Source organism: Tamandua tetradactyla, chromosome 12 (genome assembly GCF_023851605.1).
Source record: "Tamandua tetradactyla isolate mTamTet1 chromosome 12, mTamTet1.pri, whole genome shotgun sequence".
In the NCBI taxonomy this organism is placed as follows: domain Eukaryota; kingdom Metazoa; phylum Chordata; class Mammalia; order Pilosa; family Myrmecophagidae; genus Tamandua; species Tamandua tetradactyla.
Genome location: NC_135338.1, coordinates 5,089,270 through 5,110,508, shown reverse-complemented (window position 1 = coordinate 5,110,508; position 21,239 = coordinate 5,089,270). Strand labels below are relative to the sequence as shown.

The 21,239-nt window shown below is 37.2% G+C and overlaps 1 protein-coding gene and 1 pseudogene across 1 annotated transcript in view; both read left to right on the top strand.

Moving 5' to 3' along the window:
- Positions 1-21,239, top strand: part of LRRC9 (leucine rich repeat containing 9) — a 133,303-nt gene that overhangs the window by 92,314 nt on the left and 19,750 nt on the right. The window contains exons 27-28 of the mRNA XM_077122475.1: positions 4,472-4,608; positions 8,356-8,573. Coding sequence (XP_076978590.1) covers positions 4,472-4,608; positions 8,356-8,573 — 355 coding nt within the window. The remainder of the gene's footprint in view (positions 1-4,471; positions 4,609-8,355; positions 8,574-21,239) is intronic.
- Positions 15,308-19,839, top strand: LOC143651744 (uncharacterized; annotated as a pseudogene).

Sequence of the window (21,239 nt, the reverse complement as noted above, 5' to 3'; positions counted from 1 at the left end):
ATTGATTTCATCCGTTTTGTAGGTCATATTTTCCTGCTCTTTTGCGTGCCTGATCATTTTTGTTGGATGCTGGACATCGTGATTTTACACCTTGGGGCCTAGATTTGTTTCCCTATAAGAACTATCACACTTTTTCTGGCAGCCAGTTTGGGGGAGGGGGATGATACTAATTGATCCTTTCAAGGCTTGGATTTAAAGTTTGTTAGGGTGGGTCTAAAGAAGTTTCTATTCTTGAGGTAATATAGCCTAAGATAATATGAACTATTCCCAGCCTTCTTTGAATTTTTAGTCTACTGGGGCTGTTTGTTTTGTTTAGCCTACTGGGTTTTGATGGTTCTTTTGTTAGTTTTGAGCAATTTTTTCTCACACATGCCCAGATCAATATTCAAACAGTCATGAGGACCCCTTGCTTGTCTCTGGAGTGCTCTTTCTGTGAAACTCCCTCTTTTCTAACACTCTGCCTCCCATTTTCTAGCTGCAAACTCCAATCTCTGTTTCCTCAGCTCGGTTATACTGCAGGGTTCTAGTTGTTACTTCCTCCCTGAGCTATTTTCTGCCAACTGTCCAGGCAGTAAACTATGACAACTGTAGGGCTTCCCTGATTTCTTTCTCAGTCCTCCCCTGCCTTTTGTACAGTGTTTTAGGACAATTGTTTCATATATTTCCTCTGATTTTCTACATTTTTTTTTGGCAGAAGACTAAATCTTATTCTTTTTACTTCCTTAGTGACCAAAGCAAAAGTCTTCCATTCATTTTTTGTCACTGCCTGCAGCATCCCCATTCCCCCAACTCTCTGTAGTCAAGAATTCATGGGCGTGGAGCAATTACTCAGCAAGACTGTTTTTATTTGCAAAACTTTACATTTAATCAAAAATAAAGATAGAAAAAAGAAATCAGAGTAGGCTATAAACCTTCAAGATATTTTAACATATTTTAAAGTTACAAAAAAATAAAAAAGTAGTGCTGACATCAGATAGCAAATCAATGGAACAACAATCCTATCAAAAATCCAACATCTAAAATAATTTTATATTTGTTATATTTTAAAAGAGACATCATGGTAACCAGAGGCAATCTTTAAATAATTTCATTGAGACATATCCCACCAAATGCCATATATTAAAATGAATTCCAGATGATTTAAAGAGATCACTAAAATAAGGGCCATGTTTTAGATGCCACTTTCATGCAACATTTCAGGTCATTAGAATTGGAGGAAAAGACCATATGTGACCTGTTGCTCCCATAAGATCAGGTTAAATTTCTGGATAACTTAAGCAGCAGTTCAAGAAATTACTAGAACTGGAGTGACTACATAGGGCAAGATCAAATGCGTCATATCTCAGAATCACTTTCCATGGCCTCCTACATGCCTCTTAGGCACACAACTGCCCAAACCTGGCTATTCAAGGCAGTATCTCAGCAGACCTGAGAATTCATCTTCTTCCCAAATGAGTACCCCTTTTATTCAGAGTTTCTATCACCATTTCATGGAAAAGCTGAACCTAACAGACTTCTGTTTAGGATAATGTTTACTGCATTGGAGTCTCCTTGTGCTTGAACCAAATCCAGCACTGGAAGGCTAAATTCAGTTTGACCTTAACAGGGAGTAAAAATGGTCAGATATCCCTGAACAGTGTCTCTCCTGCTACCTTTTCATTATTTCAGGAAACTCATTTTCCCCCAAATAGCCATAGAATATGGTGGAAGAAATCAATCCATAAAAATAAGAAAATATAAGCTAATATATAAAACTCTGGATGGGAAAATTTTGCTTAGATAAAAGTGACTGAGGAAATCTCAAATCCTAAAAGAAAAGATACATAGATTTGTTTACATAGTTTTAGATCTGGTAATATGAGTGGGAAAATAGCATAGTTAAAAGGCAAATAATTCAGAAAATGTCATCGACAAATATATTTTCTTAAACAACACATTAAGAAAAACATGAAGATGGTTGTTTATAAATGTAAAAGAGAAGAATAGAAAGCTCACAAAGAAAAAATACAAACATGGGTTTACAAGCCTAAGCCTATGTTTAATCTTACTAACAGAGAAATGCAAAGTAAAACTGTGAAATACCATAAGGTTTCCCATCAGTTTACCAAAGAATTTATTTCAGTGACGATGACCAGTTTGAGCAAGTATGATGGAACATGCACATTAAGACATCATATGTTGGAGGAAAATTTGCACAAATTTTTTGGAAAGCAGTTGGACAATATATGTTAAGGAATTAAAAATCTTCTTCCTCTTTGTCCGAATAAATTTTACTTTGGGGGAGTTTTCCAAAGACATTAACTGCAATTCTGTAAAAGCTCTATGCACAAATGTTTTCACCTTTTGCTAACCTTTTCACCTTTTGTAGCACACAGTGTGCTATAAAAATATTTGTTTTTGAATGGACGGATCACTGATTTTACTATGACTGAAGGAAAAGTGAAACTTCAGAATTAACCTAAATCCCTGATATTAGAGAAAGGGAGATTTACTTGATGGAATATTACGCAGATATTTTAAATTATTTTTGTGAAAATTTGTTATAAAATTAAAAAAGAAGGAAACACAAAATTATATTTAAGGTTTGATCATAATCTTATTGCCTCGGGCAAGCAACTGTTAATCTACAGTCACAGATTTGTCTTTTTGTCCATTTCCTATAAATAGAACAATATAACTTGTGGTTTTTCTGCATCTTGCTTTTTTCAGTTACCATAATGTCCATCCATGTTGTAACAGGTATTAGTAGTTCATTCCTTTTTATTGCTGAATATATTGGCTATTCTAGGTATGAATATGCTACATTGTGTTTATCCATTCACCAGTGGATGAACATTTGTATTTTTTCGATTTCTAGGTTAATACGAATAATGATGCTACAAACATTTATGTACAAATATTTATGTGGATATATGTTTTCATTTTTCTTGGAGTGGGATTTCTGGGCAGTATGGTAATTTTGTGCTTTAGCTTTTTGTGAAACCGCCAAATTTTTCCAAAGCGTTTGCACAATTTTACATGACCATGAGCAATGTATGAACATTCTAATTCCTCTGCATCCTTACCAACATTTGCTCTTCCTTTCTGATTATGGCCATTCTAGTGGGTTTGAAGTAGTATCTCATTGGTTTTAATTTATATTTCCCTAATAACTAATATTTAGGGCAGCTTTTCAAATGCTTATTAGCCATTCATATACCTTCTTTGGTGAAATGTCTGTCCAAATTTTTTCCTTATTTTTTAGTTGGTTATTTGACCTTTCATCATTAAGTTCTTAATATATTCTGGATAAAATCACTTTTATCAAATATATTTTCTCTCAATCTGTGGTTTGTCTTTTTATTTTTAAAATGGTGTCTTTTGAAGAAACTTTTTTTTAATATATACTCAAATTTATCAGTTTTTTCCTCTTACAGATTGTGTTTTTGGTATTATATCTAAGAACTCTTTGCTTAACCTAAAGTCACAAAGATTTTCTCATATGTTTTCTTCAAAAAGTTTTTAATATTTTTCCCTTGCATTTAGGTCTGTGATTCATTTTGAGCTCATTTTTGTTTATGTTGTGAGGTAAGGTCTGATGTCCAAACTCATGTTTTTGCATGTGGATATGCAGTTACCCCAGCACCATTTTTTTAAAACATTCTCCTTTCCCTCCATTGAATTGCCTTGATACCTTTGTTGAAAATATATTGACCATAAATTTAAGGGTCTGTTTCTGGGCTCTCGATTTTATTCCATTTCTCCATGTGTCTGTCTTTTTGTCAGTACCACAGTGACACAATCACCCAACTTTATTCTTTTTTGAGATTGATTTGGCTATTGTGGGTTATTTGCATTCCTGTATAAAATTTAAGATCACTTGGTCATTTTCTGAAAAAAGCCTGCTAGGCTTTTGATGGGGATTGCATTGAACCTGTTAATCAATTTGGGGAGAATTCCTATCTTAATAGTATTGAGCCTTCTAACCCATGAACGTAAAATATTTCTCCATGTATTTAGATCTTCTTTAGTTTCTTTCAGAAATATAGTTTTCAGTGTAAAACTCTTTCACTTCTTTTGTTAAATTTATTTTGAAGTATTTTATCATTTTTGATAGTATTGTGAATAGAATTGTTTGCTTGATTTCATTTTCAAATTGTTTATTGCTAGTATATAGGCATACAATTTATTTTCATTTATTAATCTTTTATCTTGAATGCCTTTTATTTCTTTTTCTTGTTTGATTATACTAGCTATTGCTTTTTCATTATAACTTTCTGTGCTTTTTTATTTTTCACATATGCAAAATATTTTTAAGAATAAAAATTATTATATCAAATATTAAAAGACTATGTATTAGAGTTTAATTCTGATTTATTAGTAAAGTCATGCTTTCATCTTAACTTCAGTTTGTAGTAAGTACTTACAAAACTGTCTTTTTATGATCTAGCTGCTTAGAAATTAAGCATATAACCTCAAACTTTTGTTTCAGAGACATAATGAGCAGTGAAAATTTACCTCCAATAATGCACAGTTTAGAAGTTCTTCATTTGGGCTACAATGGAATTTGTAATTTAATTCAGCTACAACTTAACAGACTAAGAAATTTAAAATTCCTCTTTCTACAGGGTGAGTCAAACACTGTTAATGTGTAAGTGTTTATTATTAAAAGCTCATTTGATTATTGTCCTCTTTTGCTAAGCATCAATACTCCAAACATACTCACTGGTAAAAATATTTTAGTAATCAGAAATGGGGTTTTCTTGGGTTATTTATATATTTTTAATAACTATTTTTGAAGGAAAATGCAATATTTCAGGACTAATAACAGTATTGCATCACAATTTACTTTTGTTAACCATATTCAACTTAAAAAATTAAAAAGCAACCAGTCAGGGCACTGCAATGGTGGCTCAATGGCAAGAATTCTCACCTGCCAAGCTGGAGACCAGGTTCGATTTCCAGAGCCTGGCCGTGCCAAAAAAAAAAAGCAACCAGTCAATAATTTACAAGTAGAATTGTGCTACAGATCATGAAAGATACAACTACAGTACCATAGTATTGTAATTATATAGAATTGTGAACCTCGCTCTAAAGTAGTTTGTCTACCTCAGGTCTCCCGCATGCTCAGTGTAGTTTAAGGTCACTGAAACAAAGGTGAACTACATACTGACTCTGTTACTAATGTAAGTGCACTAGTAGCTCAGAAAAAAGAAGTTGAGAGATTCACCTCTCTACATAACTAGGCCTCGTTGAAGGACTGAAAGCGTTTACAGAGGAGGTGAACATGATGGAGGAGGGGAGAAGAAAAACAGGGCTTGACTGTGGTGACTTTGGTCCAGCACTTAAAACGAGACCAACCTGATGAGGCAGGTATAAAGTCTCTAAACATGATCAATTTGGTGGATAATGCTCATTTTGATATATGAGTTCATGGTTTGATTTAGATTGGCTTTAAATGAGCCATGTTACATTATAGTAGTATTTCTCAATTTGTGGATTAGTGAAGAATTTAAGTTGAAAATAAAGAGTAGGACCCAAATTATGAAAAGTTAGACTGAGAAATTTGAACACGATGTAGTAGAAAATAGGTAGCCATTGTACACTTTTAGAGAAGTGGCATGAGGGGGAAAAATACAGGATTTGGAACATGTCTACTAATAGTTATTCACTGAGATAGGAGAAAAATGAGACATGTGAGGAGATGTCTATGGAGATGACCTGCGAATAGTCATTTTTTCTGGAAGACAGGCTTTTCTGGGCCATGCTTTAAAGTTTCTTTTGCTTCTTTTTACCCTATCAAAGGTGCTTGTGAATTGGGTCAAAAGCATCGAGACTTAGCCTTAGAAGAGCAAGAAATTGGACACAACGATGACAGATCTTTTTAAAGGTCTGCATTGACACACAAGAGAACAAATTACATAAGCTGGAAGGTCCATTTTAATCTAATAATTGAAAGAGGGACTGTGTTCTCTTGCTGTGATTAGAGTGAGGTAGGCTTATGCAGGAAGTGAGGCAGTTTTCTCTAACAATAACAACTGTCTTTTACTGAGTGCTGATAAACAGGTCATTGAACAAACGGTTTATCTCCATACGTTATCTCCTTTCATCTTCACAACCCAGCATAGTAAGTAATTTTATGAGGATTTTATAGAAGAAGAAATTGGGGCTTGATGAGGTGAAGTAATTTGCCTATGATTGCACCAGTCAGTGGTTTATTATAGAGTCAAAATCAGGTCTTTCTGACTGCAAAGCCCATGCATTTTCCATCCAGCATAATGGACATAACAAGGACGTGGACTAGAGTGTGTCAGTGGGAATGGTATGTAAAAGGTGAGTCCAAAAGGCAGTTAAAACAGTGGAAATATTAGGACTTAGTGACTAATTAGATATATAAGAAGGAGAAAAAATGGCTCAAGATGTTCGTGATTTCTTCCTTAGGACATTTGGTAGAAAGATCATTATGACATAAAATTTTGAGACATAAAGCAGTAGTACGCACATGGAAAAAGAATGAAATGGGACCCCCACCATACAGCATTCAAAGGAAGGGAAAAAAAACATAGTACTGGGCTTACAGGTCAGGGACTGGAGATACATATTTTAGAACTGTTTCAGGGGAGGTGACAGGCTAAGTCATAAGTGGATATGTAACTTAGAAAGTAAGTATAGAGAAAGAAGAATTGAAAGACTAAAAAGAGCTTTGGAGAACCCCCCACACTGAAAAGGCAGGTGGAAAAAGAACCAGCAAAAAAGGTCGTATAAGAAATGATTGGAAATTTTTAAAGAAAACCAGGATATTCCGAGTCTGAAGTCAGGGGATGGGAATGATATGTGATCTCACGGCCAAGTGATGAAAACAATGAGGCCTGTGGGGAAAAACAGTTGAATCCAATCAGAAGGAGACCACTGCTAACCTTTAGAAGGGAGATTTGGAAGCACGGTAAGGACAGGAGCCAAAGTGAAAGCAATTTAGAGGGGGATGGCTGGACAGGCAGTAAAGACCACGGATGGATAGAAGTCTCACTCAAAGAGCTTATCCTGATAAAAAAAAAAGGATAAAGAGATTGAATGGTGGCTAATGAGTGTATGAGCATGTTGGAAAGTTTATAAAGAGATGAGTTAGGTTAAAAATACTGAACAGGAGGAGATTATTCTGAGATCAGGTTCAAGGAGGGAAAAAGAGGGCAAAAGCTGTGGGGGAGTACATATGTATAGGCAGTGTTAAGGTGAAGTAATGCCAAGGTCCAGGAGAGAGTTGTTGTTTTAAATGTGTGGGGTGGGGCGGGGTGCAAGCGTAGCTCAGTGGTAGAATTCTCCCTTGCCGTGCGCGATTCTATTTAGCAGAGATTTTTTTCTCAATGAACATAAAATATTGGCACATCTTAACAACCGTTGGTGTCTTAAATTCAATGAGATATGTTAAATTTCATGGAGAATTCCAAGATTATGGGATCATGTGTTCAACAAGGAAGATGAATATTGAATGAAATTTACTGTGGCATAATAGAAAGAGCATTGAGTCTAAAATGTAAAAGATTTAAGTTAGGCCCTTGTGTTGCCATTTTTATGTCTTTGAACAAATCACTTACTTTCCCTGAGCCTCAATTTTCTTATCATTTAAAAGAGATGTTTGTCTCTCCTATTTTGAGACTGTAATAGAAAATAAATGTAAAAATTTGAGTCTTCTTATGTTATCATTAATGTTTATAAAGCTATTGATTGCTACAATAGAGAGTAATCATAGATTATAAAGAAGGGATTGGTAAAAGTCGATTGTTATAAATGAATGCACAGCTATATGATGTATTGTGAACTATTGATTGTACACTTTGGATGATTACATGGTATGTGACTATATAATAAATATCAATAAAAAGTTTTTTAAAAAGATGAGATTGGTGTCTTAAAGAATAAAAAGAACTCTATTTGTTTATATGGTTACAGTACAAAACTACAATGACAAAAAAAAGAATGGCATAATTCATGTGCATTCTTCCAGTTTAGCAATACAACAAATTAGTTTATCTTAATAAATAATTTCCATATATATTAGAATAATCAAATATACCCGGGACTCATAACTTTTATGGCACTATTATATATCTACTTTTATCAGTACCAGCTATTTTAGCACTTAATTATCAAACAATTCAGTATATCTTATACTGCACAAATGATGTTTTACCGATATTATTCTATGATAATGCTACCTTCCTATAAATTACCTTTCCATTTCTCCTTGGAAACATGTGTTTTTAAATTATCTTACTCTTTAAAAAAGTGTTTTGATAAAATATATTTAAGTAAAGATTCGTAACATTTAATTCAGGAAGTTTGGACTCACTTGACATATCATGGTGCATCTTGTTTCAGGAAATGAAATCAGTCAGGTTGAAGGGCTTGACAATTTAGTAGTGCTTCAGGAGCTGGTTGTGGACCACAACCGCATCAGAGCATTGAACGACAGTGCCTTTGCCAAACCGAGCTCCCTTTTGGCACTTCACCTGGAAGAAAACAGACTGCGAGAGCTGAGCAAATTACAACCTCTGGTAAAACTAGAGAAACTCTTCCTGGGATATAATAAAATCCAGGTAACATGATTTTGGTTATTGTTACGAGATTTACAAGCCAGGCACATACTCTATAATGCAGAGATGTCTACCCTACTTGAGACTTACAAACCTTCCCAAACCATATGTACCCCTGTAATAAAGGTGCGATCTTCTAAGCCTCTTCTCAGCAGTCTGAGAGACCTCACTTGTTTCTGACTGCTTTTGGCCCAACCTATTTCTCCATCTCAACCCAGACCTCCGCTCACCCTTTAAACTTGACATTATGTACTTGGTCTCCCTGTCATTTGAATCAGCTCCTAATAATGAACTTTGACTTGCCTTAATAATATTCACTCTCTCCCATCAAAGCTTCTTTCTGTAGGTTTCTGCCCTGGTATCAGCAGCTCAGAATTCATCCTTTTTTCTATTACGCCACTGCTCCCAATTGAGGCAGCGAAACTCTCTCCTAAAGGAATATTTAGATAAGAAAGCTGCAGATGTAAGCTTATGTAGCCCGAAGAATTCTCTCAGAGTTTTGGCAATGACTGGCTAGTCCTTGTATTAGTTTGTTAATGCTGCCGGAGTGCAATACACCAGAGATGGATTGCCTTTTAATAAGGGGATTTATTTAGTTACAAATTTACAGTTCCTTGGAGAAGAGGCACCTAGCTTCCATCGGAGTTTCTCTGGTATGTGGGAAGACACGCGGCTGCATCTGCTGGTTTCTCTCCTGGCTTATGGGTTCCAGTGACTTTCACCGAGGTGTTTTTCTGCATCTCTAAATGTCTGGGTCTGAGCTGCTGAGCTCTCTTCTGACCTCTCCTTTTTTTTTTTTCTTTTTTTGTTTGTTTTTTTTTTTAATTTTTTATTTATTTATTTATTTATTTATTAACGTAAAAAAGAAAAAAAAGAAATTAACCCAACATTTAGAAATCATACCATTCTACATATGCAATCAGTAATTCTTAACATCATCACATAGATGCATGATCATCGTTTCTTAGTACATTTGCATCGGTTTAGAAGAACTAGCAACACAACAGAAAAAGATATAGAATGTTAATATAGAGAAAAAAATAAAAGTAATAATAATAGTAAAAAAAAAACAAAAAACAACCAGACAGACAAAAACAAACAAAAAACAAAACAACAACAACAACAACAACAAAAACCTATAGCTCAGATGCAGCTTCATTCAGTGTTTTAACATGATTACTTTACAATTAGGTATTATTGTGTTGTCCATTTTAGAGTTTTTGTATCTAGTCCTGCTGCACAGTCTGTATCCCTTCAGCTCCAATTACCCATTATCTTACCCTGTTTTTAACTCCTGCTGGACTCTGTTACCAATGACATATTCCAAGTTTATTCTCGAATGTCGGTTCACATCAGTGGGACCATACAGTATTTGTCTTTTAGTTTTTGGCTAGACTCACTCAGCATAATGTTCTCTAGGTCCATCCATGTTATTACATGCTTCATAAGTTTATCCTGTCTTAAAGCTGTATAATATTCCATCGTATGTATATACCACAGTTTGTTTAGCCACTCGTCTGTTGATGGACATTTTGGCTGTTTCCATCTCTTTGCAATTGTAAATAACGCTGCTATAAACATAGGTGTGCAAATGTCCGTTTGTGTCTTTGCCCTTAAGTCCTTTGAGTAGATTCCCAGCAATGGTATTGCTGGGTCGTATGACAATTCTATATTCAGCTTTTTGAGGAACCGCCAAACTGCCTTCCACAGTGGTTGCACCATTTGACATACCCACCAACAGTGGATAAGTGTACCTCTTTCTCCGCATCCTCTCCAGCACTTGTCATTTTCTGTTTTGTTGATAATGGCCATTCTGGTGGGTGTGAGATGATATCTCATTGTGGTTTTGATTTGCATTTCTCTAATGGCCAGGGACATTGAGCATCTCTTCATGTGCCTTTTGGCCATTTGTATTTCCTCTTCTGACAGGTGTCTGTTCAAGTCTTTTTCCCATTTTGTAATTGGGTTGGCTGTCTTTTTGTTGTTGAGTTGAACAATCTCTTTATAAATTCTGGATACTAGACCTTTATCTGATATGTCATTTCCAAATATTGTCTCTCATTGTGTAGGCTGTCTTTCTACTTTCTTGATGAAGTTCTTTGATGCACAAAAGTGTTTAATTTTGAGGAGTTCCCATTTATTTATTTCCTTCTTCAGTGCTCTTGCTTTAGGTTTAAGGTCCATAAAACCGCCTCCAATTGTAAGTTTCATTACATATCTCCCTACATTTTCCTCTAACTGTTTTATGGTCTTAGACCTAATGTTTAGATCTTTAATCCATTTTGAGTTAACTTTTGTATAGGGTGTGAGATATGGGTCCTCTTTCATTCTTTTGCATATGGATATCCAGTTCTCTAGGCACCATTTATTGAAGAGACTGTTCTGTCCCAGGTGAGTTGGCTTGACTGCCTTATCAAAGATCAAATGTCCATAGATGAGAGGGTCTATATCTGAGCACTCTATTCGATTCCATTGGTCGATATATCTATCTTTATGCCAATACCATGCTGTTTTGACCACTGTGGCTTCATAATATGCCTTAAAGTCAGGCAGTGCAAGACCTCCAGCTTCATTTTTTTTCCTCAAGATGTTTTTAGCAATTCGAGGCACCCTGCCCTTCCAGATAAATTTGCTTATTGGTTTTTCTATTTCTGAAAAATAAGTTGTTGGGATTTTGATTGGTATTGCATTGAATCTGTAAATCAATTTAGGTAGGATTGACATCTTAACTATATTTAGTCTTCCAATCCATGAACACGGTATGCCCTTCCATCTATTTAGGTCTTCTGTGATTTCTTTTAACAGTTTTTTGTAGTTTTCTTTATATAGGTTTTTTGTCTCTTTAGTTAAATTTATTCCTAGGTATTTTATTCTTTTAGTTGCAATTGTAAATGGGATTCGTTTCTTGATTTCCCCCTCAGCTTGTTCATTACTAGTGTGTAGAAATGCTACAGATTTTTGAATGTTGATCTTGTAACCTGCTGCTTTGCTGTAATCATTTATTAGCTCTAGTAGTTTTGTTGTGGATTTTTCCGGGTTTTCGACATATAATATCATATCGTCTGCAAACAGTGATAGTTTTACTTCTTCCTTTCCAATTTTGATGCCTTGTATTTCTTTTTCTTGTCTAATTGCTCTGGCTAGAACCTCCAACACAATGCTGAATAATAGTGGTGATAGTGGACATCCTTGTCTTGTTCCTGATCTTAGGGGGAAAGTTTTCAATTTTTCCCCGTTGAGGATGATATTAGCTGTGGGTTTTTCATATATTCCCTCTATCATTTTAAGGAAGTTCCCTTGTATTCCTATCTTTTGAAGTGTTTTCAACAGGAAAGGATGTTGAATCTTGTCAAATGCCTTCTCTGCATCAATTGAGATGATCATGTGATTTTTCTGCTTTAATTTGTTGATATGGTGTATTACATTAATTGATTTTCTTATGTTGAACCATCCTTGCATACCTGGGATGAATCCTACTTGGTCATGATGTATAATTCTTTTAATGTGTTGTTGGATATGATTTGCTAGAATTTTATTGAGGATTTTTGCATCTATATTCATTAGAGAAATTGGTCTATAGTTTTCTTTTTTTGTAATATCTTTGCCTGGTTTTGGTATGAGGGTGATGTTGGCTTCATAGAATGAATTAGGTAGTTTTCCCTCCACTTCAATTTTTTGAAGAGTTTGAGCAGGGTTGGTACTAATTCTTTCTGGAATGTTTGGTAGAATTCACATGTGAATCCGTCTGGTCCTGGACTTTTCTTTTTAGGAAGTTTTTGAATGACTAATTCAATTTCTTTACTTGTGATTGGTTTGTTGAGGTCATCTATGTCTTCTTGAGTCAAAGTTGATTGTTCATGTCTTTCCAGGAACCTGTCCATTTCATCTAAATTGTTGTATTTATTAGCTAAAATTGTTCATAGTATCCTGTTATTACCTCCTTTATTTCTGTGAGGTCGGTAGTTATGTCTCCTCTTCCATTTCTGATCTTATTTATTTGCTTCCTCTCTCTTCTTCTTTTTGTCAATCTTGCTAAGGGCCCATCAATCTTATTGATTTTCTCATAGAACCAACTTCTGGTCTTATTGATTTTCTCTATTGTTTTCATGTTTTCAATTTCATTTATTTCTGCTCTGATATTTGTTATTTCTTTCCTTTTGCTTGCTTTGGGATTAGTTTGCTGTTCTTTCTCCAGTTCTTCCAAGTGGACAGTTAATTCCTGCATTTTTGCCTTTTCTTCTTTTCTGATATAGGCATTTAGGGCAATAAATTTCCCTCTTAGCACTGCCTTTGCTGCGTCCCATAAGTTTTGATATGTTGTGTTTTCATTTTCATTCGCCTCGAGGTATTTACTAATTTCTCTTGCAATTTCTTCTTTGACCCAGTCATTGTTTAAGAGTGTGTTGTTGAGCCTCCACATATTTGTGGATTTTCTGGCACTCTGCCAGAAAATTATTGATTTCCAACTTCATTCCTTTATGATCCGAGAAAGTGTTGTGTATGATTTCAATCTTTTTAAATTTGTTAAGACTTGCTTTGTGACCCAGCATATGGTCTATCTTTGAGAATGATCCATGAGCACTTGAGAAAAAGGTGTATCTTGCTGTTGTGGGATGTAATGTCCTATAAATGTCTGTTAAGTCTGGCTCATTTATAGTAATATTCAAATTCTCTATTTCTTTATTGTTCCTCTGTCTAGATGTTCTGTCATTGATGAGAGTGGGAAATTGAAGTCTCCAACTATTATGGTATATGTGTCTATTTCCCTTTTCAGTGTTTGCAGTGTATTCCTTACGTATTTTGGGGCATTCTGGTTCGGTGCGTAAATATTTATGATTGTTATGTCTTCTTGTTGAATTGTTCCTTTTATTAGTAGATAGTGTCCTTCTTTGTCTCTTTTAATTGTTTTACATTTGAAATCTAATTTGTTGGATATTAGTATAGCCACTCCTGCTCTTTTCTGGTTGTTATTTGCATGAAATATCTTTTCCCAATCTTTCACTTTCAACCTATGTTTATCTTTGGGTCTAAGATGTGTTTCCTGTAGACAGCATATAGAAGGATCCTGTTTTTTAATCCATTCTGCCAATCTATGTCTTTTGATTGGGGAATTCAGTCCATTACCTTTTAGTGTTATTACTGTTTGGATAATATTTTCCTCTACCATTTTGCCTTTTGTATTATATATATCTGACTTTCCTTCTTTCTACACTCTTCTCCATACCTCTCTCTTCTGTCTTTTTGTATCTGACTCTAGTGCTCCCTTTAGTATTTCTTGCAGAGCTGGTCTCTTGGTCACAAATTCTCTCAGTGACTTTTTGTCTGAGAATGTTTTAATTTCTCCCTCATTTTTGAAGGACAATTTTGCTGGATATAGGAGTCTTGGTTGGCAGTTTTTCTCTTTTAGTAAATTAAATATATCATCCCACTGTCTTCTAGCCTCCATGGTTTCTGCTGAGAAATCTACACATAGTCTTATTGGGTTTCCCTTGTATGTGATGGATTGTTTTTCTCTGCTGCTTTCAAGATCCTCTCTTTCTCTTTGACCTCTGACATTCTAACTAGTAAGTGTCTTGGAGAACACCTATTTGGGTCTAATCTCTTTGGGGTGCGCTGCACTTCTTGGATCTGTAATTTTAGGTCTTTCATAAGAGTTGGGAAATTTTCAGTGATAATTTCTTCCATTAGTTTTTCTCCTCCTTTTCCCTTCTCTTCTCCTTCTGGGACACCCACAACACGTATATTTGTGCGGTTCATATTGTCCTTGAGTTCCCTGATACCCTATTCAAATTTTTCCATTCTTTTCCCGATAGTTTCTGTTTCTTTTTGGAATTCAGATGTTCCATCCTCCAAATCACTAATTCTATCTTCTGTCTCTTTAAATCTGTCATTGTAGGTATCCATTGTTTTTTCCATCTTTTCTGCTTTATCCTTCACTTCCATAAGTTCTGTGATTTGTTTTTTCAGTTTTTCTATTTCTTCTTTTTGTTCAGCGCATGTCTTCTTCATGTCCTCCCTCAATTTATCGATTTCATTTTTGAAGAGGTTTTCCATTTCTGTTCGTATATTCAGCATTTGTTGTCTCAGCTCCTGTATCTCATTTGAACTATTGGTTTGTTCCTTTGACTGGGCCATATTTTCAGTTTTTTGAGCGTGATCCGTTATCTTCTGCTGGAGTCTGGGCATTTAGTCAGATTTCCCTTGGTGCTGGACCCAACAATTTGGAAGATTTTTTCTGTGAAATCTCTGGGTTCTGTTTTTCTTATCCTGCCCAGTAGGTGGCGCTTGTGGCACACGTTTGTCTGCGGGTCCCACCAGTAAAAGGCGCTGTGGGTCCTTTAACTTTGGAAAACTCTAGCCGTCGGGGAGGTTCGCCAGCCGAAGCGGCTTGGAAGAGTGCCAGCCGGCCCGGGGTCCGAACGCGGGGAGGGTCGCCGGCCGCCGCAGCCCGGGAGAGCGCCTGTCCGAATTTCCTAGTCGGCCCGGGGCGCCATGCGTGGCGGGAGGGCACCAGCCGCCGCGGCCTGCCCGGGAGAGTGCACCGTTTCCAGGGAGTCACGTGTTTGGAAGGGCCCCCCCCGTCACCGTTCTCCGCGGCCTGGGGATTTCCGATCCAATTCTCTCAGTTGGTCCGGGGGGCCACGCGTGGTGTGGGTGCCAGCCGCCGCAGCTTGAGGGGACCGCCTGTCCAATTCTCCCAGCCGGCCCGGGAAGGGGGAAGGGAGTGACTCCGGCCACTTGCCGCCCCGCCCGGTGAAGCCCGCGCCCCTTGGCGATCTCACCGGAGCGGGTTCTCTCAGCCACTCAGCCATTCCAGGATGGGGTACGCTGTCTTTTTTATCTCTGTCGTGGCTCTAGGAGTTGTTCTGTATCGTTTCTACTCCCCTAGTAGCTGTTCTGGAGGAGGAACTAAGATCCGCGCGTCTTACTAAGCCGCCATCTTCTCCGGAAGTCTCCTGACCTCTCCTTTTTAGCCTCACTCAATGAAGAAGGCACTCCCTTAGTGGACGCAGATAAAATCAACCGTAGATGAAATTCGCATGCCCGTGATTTAAGTCTATAACAACAGAACAACTGGGCAAAATCATCTCACCAAGTTGATATCTGAACCTAACTACTACAGTTCTCCTTTTATCAATTTTACTACTTCTGCCTATACCTAAGATAGCCTCGAAAACAGATTGATTGTCGACTTTCCCTCAGGGGCAGAGGCCAAGTTTTTCCTGTCTACCTTTGTGTATCTTCTTGTATCTTCATTAAATAGCATAATTCCTGATATACAACAGAAAATTGAATAATATTTAGGGTTCAGGAAGCCTTTTCTGAGGTGATATAAAAACCCTGTCCAAAGCTAAAAGGAAATCATGAGCTATGTGGCAACTAGGGCATATACATATAGAGAAAAATAGTATAAAATTCATCCAGGTTGAAACAGCATTCACTGGGAAAAGCTTAGATTTTTACATTTAAATTAGGAAAATTGCTATCCTATGGGAAACCTTTCTAATGATAGCAATTATTGGAATGCAAAGGACTGAAAACTAAGGCTCACACAAATCAGAGATCTTACCCAATATCACGCTTTATTTTTAGTTTTTTGTTGCTGTTGTTTGCATGGGCAGGCACTGGGAATCAAACCCAGGTCTCTGGGATGGCAGGTGAGAACTCTCCCGCTGAGCCACCATGGCACCGCAGTATCAAGCTTTTACTAATAATTTCAAAGATACACAGAGTCTAGGATATTCCTGTGGCTTCTTAGATTTTTCCTTTCCATATCAGATACATTATCTACCTTAGAATAAAATATGAGGTCTCCAAGTGAGATTTTGTGGGAGCAGGAGAAAATATTTAGTTTATGAAGCATCTCCAATTTATAGTTGGGCTGATGTACATTTTATAGGGAGCCATGCCTTATGTATCTGTAGATTCTAGACTTGCTTATTATAAGCAACCCTGCTAATAGCATTCCATAAATAAAGACCTTCTTCCTAGCCAATACCATTGGTCTGTTTGCCAGGAGGTTCAGTTACCAGTACACTAGACCAGCTAACCTGCTTTTCTCCAGGAGTGTCTGTAATCCCATCTCCCCACCCCCCATCTGTATAAAAGGAGTAAATGGATTGCAGATCAATTGATATAACACTTTCATTCCCAGCAACTTAAACAGGATAATATGTAGTCAAGTTTATTTATACTCAAAACCTAATATAGCTAAAGGACAACCTGTATGATTGTGTATAATCATATATGTTATATTTATACATAATGAAGGGGAGAACATTGATTATTGAATGATTGATTCTTCTTTGTTTATTTGTATCACTGACATAGTATTTTTCACTGAATTTAAATTGATCATTTTATCACTAAATGTATTCCCAATCATTAATATTGTAAGTACCTTAATGTAACCATACACTTAGCTAAAAATAAATGAATTTAAAGGAATAAGAAGGTAAAGTTGAAGATTCTGCTTAATACTACTAAAAACATGTTCTTCAACATTCTTAACTCACAATTCAAGTTTTCTTTTGGGAAAGATTTCCTCTCTAGATTCATGCCAACATGGGTAGGCTGACACCAGCCTCAGTTTCCTCACCTGAGCAGTCAGGTAACAGGATCTATGAGATAAGAGAGAAAAATCCTAGAAAAATTAGGAAACCATAATGCTTCAAATGAAGGCATAAGGAGCAGGCGGAAGTAAGAGTGAGAAGCGGCTGCAAAGCCGAGCAGAGGAGGCAGGAAGCCGAGAGCGAGCAGTAGTTGGGTGGGCACCATGGCCGGGATCACCACCATCGAGGCGGTGAAGCGCAAGATCCAGGTTCTACAGCAGCAGGCCGATGATGCTGAGGAGAGAGCTGAGCGCCTCCAGCGGGAAGTGGAGGGAGAAAGGCGGGCCCGGGAACAGGCTGGGGCTGAAGTGGCCTCCTTGAACCGACGGATCCAGCTGGTTGAAGAGGAGCTGGGCCGTGCTCAGGAGCGCCTGGCCACTGCCCTGCAAAAGCTGGAGGAAGCAGAGAAAGCTGCTGATGAGAGCGAGAGAGGTATGAAGGTTATTGAAAATCGGGCTTTAAAAGATGAAGAAAAGATGGAACTCCAGGAAATCCAACTCAAAGAAGCTAAGCACATCGCAGAGGAGGCAGATCAGAAGTATGAGGAGGTGGCTCGTAAATTGGTGATTATTGAAGGGGATTTGGAGCGCACTGAGGAACGAGCTGAGCTGGCAGAGTCCCGTTGCCAAGAGATGGATGAGCAGATCAGACTGATGGACTAGAACCTGAAGTGTCTGAGTGCTACTGAAGAAAAGTACTCTCAAAAAGAAGACAAATATGAAGAAGAGATAAAGATTCTTACTGATAAACTCAAGGAGGCAGAGACCCGTGCTGAGTTTGCTGAGAGATCGGTAGCCAAGCTGGAAAAGACAATTGATGATTTGGAAGATAAACTGAAATGCACCAAAGAGGAGCATCTGTACACAGAGAAGGCTGGACCAGACTCTGCTTGACCTGAATGAGATGTAGAGCACCCCAGTACCACCCTGCCGCTGCTCCTCCTTGTGACCCCGACTCCGCCTGAGGCCAGCCTGCCCGAAGCTGACCTTTAAACTGAGGGCTGATCTTTAACTGGAAGGCTGCTTTCTCCTCTCGCCGTACACCCCCACACCCATCCACCCACCTGCCCCTGGCCCCGTGTCTTTTTCACCAAACTGTCTCTGCCTCTCCCAGAGATTGCAGCTGGGCTAGGGGCTGAGCACCTTCGGGAACAACATTTAAGGGAATGTGAGCACAATGCAAGTGTCTTTAAAAGCATGTTGTGATGTATACATATTGTAATTACCCCCCTTTTTGTTGTGGTAGCAACCATTTGTAAGACATTCCAAATAATTCCATAGCTTTGAAGTAGTAATCTAATCCCTTTCTCATTTTTGGAAGGTAACTTTTCAGCTTCATACACATTGCTCTCTCCAAAGAGGGAAAGAGGTATGGGCCTGCCTCACTGAGAACTAAACATAGCCCAGGGAAAGACTCATTGAGGGAAACCTCATTGCTCTATACAAAGCACCAGCCCAACCAGAAAGGTGATTCTAGGAGTTAGCCTGAAAAAAAAAAGTACTGTTGAGGTTTTTAGCTTTAAGGTATCTTAGGGCAAATTTATTATTTTTATTTTTATTTTTCTTATCAGAAGTGACCAAATTATTATGGTAAGACCTCAGAGACCAAATCTTTTTCTGGTCCTTTCTCTACCCCCTTCCCAGCTGCTACAGTATGAATCGTGTGCCCCTTATGTTGGGGTGTCCAGTGATGTACTCTCCTGCCTCCTTTTTTATAAAGGAAAGTAAAGAAAATTATGTTTTTGCCATTGATTTAGCCATATGAAACATCTCATCACCCTTTTCTGGGTCCGAAACTGCTGTGTCTAGAAGTGCCATCTCATGCTTTGTATCAGCCAGTGCTGGAGAAATCTTGAATAGCTTATATACAAAACTCTTTACAATTTTTATATTATTTTGAAACTTTGCTTCTTTAGAGTTGGGGAGCATTGACCACTCCATCTCTACAGTCTGGGCTGGCAATATGCTGATCTTTTACAATTCTTTTCCCCACCCAATTCCCCTTTTTGGTGAGGTTTCTGTGAGGTCTGCTAGGTGTGCGTCCTGCAGCTTATTGGCTTAAAATGTACCCTCCTTTGGTGTGGTCTCTTTGGGGGGCAGATTGGGAGAAAGAGAAACCAATAATGCAACTGTTTTGATACTGAAAATTGACAAAATTTCTTTTTGAAATAAAGAACCAGTCCCTCTAATCCTCAGACCTGTTTGACTTTTATTCACCAAATCTGATATGCTTTCTCCACAGGAGTTAAGAGGTTTGGGTTAAAAACCAGGTCTTTGGTGGTGGTGGCAGCAGGAGGTGATGGAGTGTACACTCTTTGGAAACAGACCAAAACTGGGTTCAAACTCAATTCTGAAGTTCCTAGTTGTATGTACTGATGTAAATCATTTAGGTTCATCGTCTGTAAACTGAATATAATACGTATCAGGATGATTGTGAAGGTTAGAAATAATATTTATGTGCCAGGTCTTTTATAGGTTACTTAATTTAACACATTTCCAGTTTGAACTGTACACTTACTTTAGAGTCCATATTAACCTTTATAAAATCTGGATTTATTAGGTTCTATACTCATTATGTGACTGAGCATATACTCCTGTAAATGTGTTGGTTTAATAAACTGTCCTGAGAGAGGCTTTGCACTAAAAAAAAAAAAAAAAAAAAAAAAAAATGAAGGCATAAGAGGTCAGTCACTGACCTACTTTCAAGTTTTTCGTAAGTTACATATCCTGACAACGAAGTCCAGTGTGAAGCTTTTAAATTAGCCGTCATGGCCAGTAATGTAGATTTAGAAAATTACTGAGCCTATGCTTCAGATCTCACTTCTGCAGGAAAAATCACAGAAATATAATCGAAAGATGAATTAATTCAGCTTTATAGTCCCAATTGATGCCTGTGTCTAAATGGTTTGCCTATCTGGCATCCACTGTCTCTGCCTGCTTTTGAACTTCAGAGTTTTCACCTGAAGCTGGAAATGACCGTGGAAAATAGTCTGCAGCTATGTCTTCTAAATGTGGGCCCCCATCCAAACATAACTGTTAAAATGACTGCCTCAAGCGCTTGTCTTGATAAAGCAGCCAGTGGTGTGCTAGTTAATGTTTAATAACTGCCTCTCCAGGGGAAAAAAAACAGCCTAATTTGTAGCATTTGCCAATTTCTGTGGCATAATTTCTTCCACATGGTGGATTTCAAGCTGCAATATCATCTCACAGAATTTTTGAAAATGTCCCAAGTGACAATCTCATGAGTTCCAGCTTCCGACTCACCCCCATAAAAATAACCCATCTTCAAAATGGTAAACTGTACCTCCTGTTATTACAGACCTGTTAGCTCACTTGTTGTCTCTTCAAAACTATATAACAACAGCTTTATCCTCTACAAATTTAAGTTTCATATTTTAACATTTTGTGTGAGTAACAAAAATTTTGATTAAAGGTATTTCATTAGTAAAAATTACTATTCTCTGTTTAAAATGAGAAAATAATGTAAAACTTCTAATGAAAGATTCTATTCAAGTTTTGATTCCACGAACAGAAGCTGCCTGTGGGGCAAACTGCATGACATTTCTATAGAACTGACCACCAGATTTTTTCCAAAGCTTTCTTTTTATGGTACTTCTAAACTAAAATAGTAAAAACCAGTCATTTAAAAAATCAGATTCTACTTCTACATGGTCTAAAATACATCTAAATATTTTTTATAGTTACTGGATTGATGACTTTATGCCCACTTGCTACTTGAAATAAGAACATAGGTGAATCAATAACTTGGTTTTATTACTGTGACCTAGAAACAATTTTAAGCTGAAATTGTTGACTAAATTTTGTCACATATAATGGAATTCTAGAGATAGTTTTACAAAAACTAAAATACATTTTCAAACTTTCACCAATTTTAGATGGATGGCAAAAAATAATGCCATCAACAGAGAAGATGTCATTCGATTACACAGAGAAATAGTTTTTCAGCTAACATCCTCCCAGCAAATATAGCAGGATGCAGTCCACTCAGTATCATGTGCTCCTTTATCGTTAAGGTAGTTAATAAATGCCTTATACAT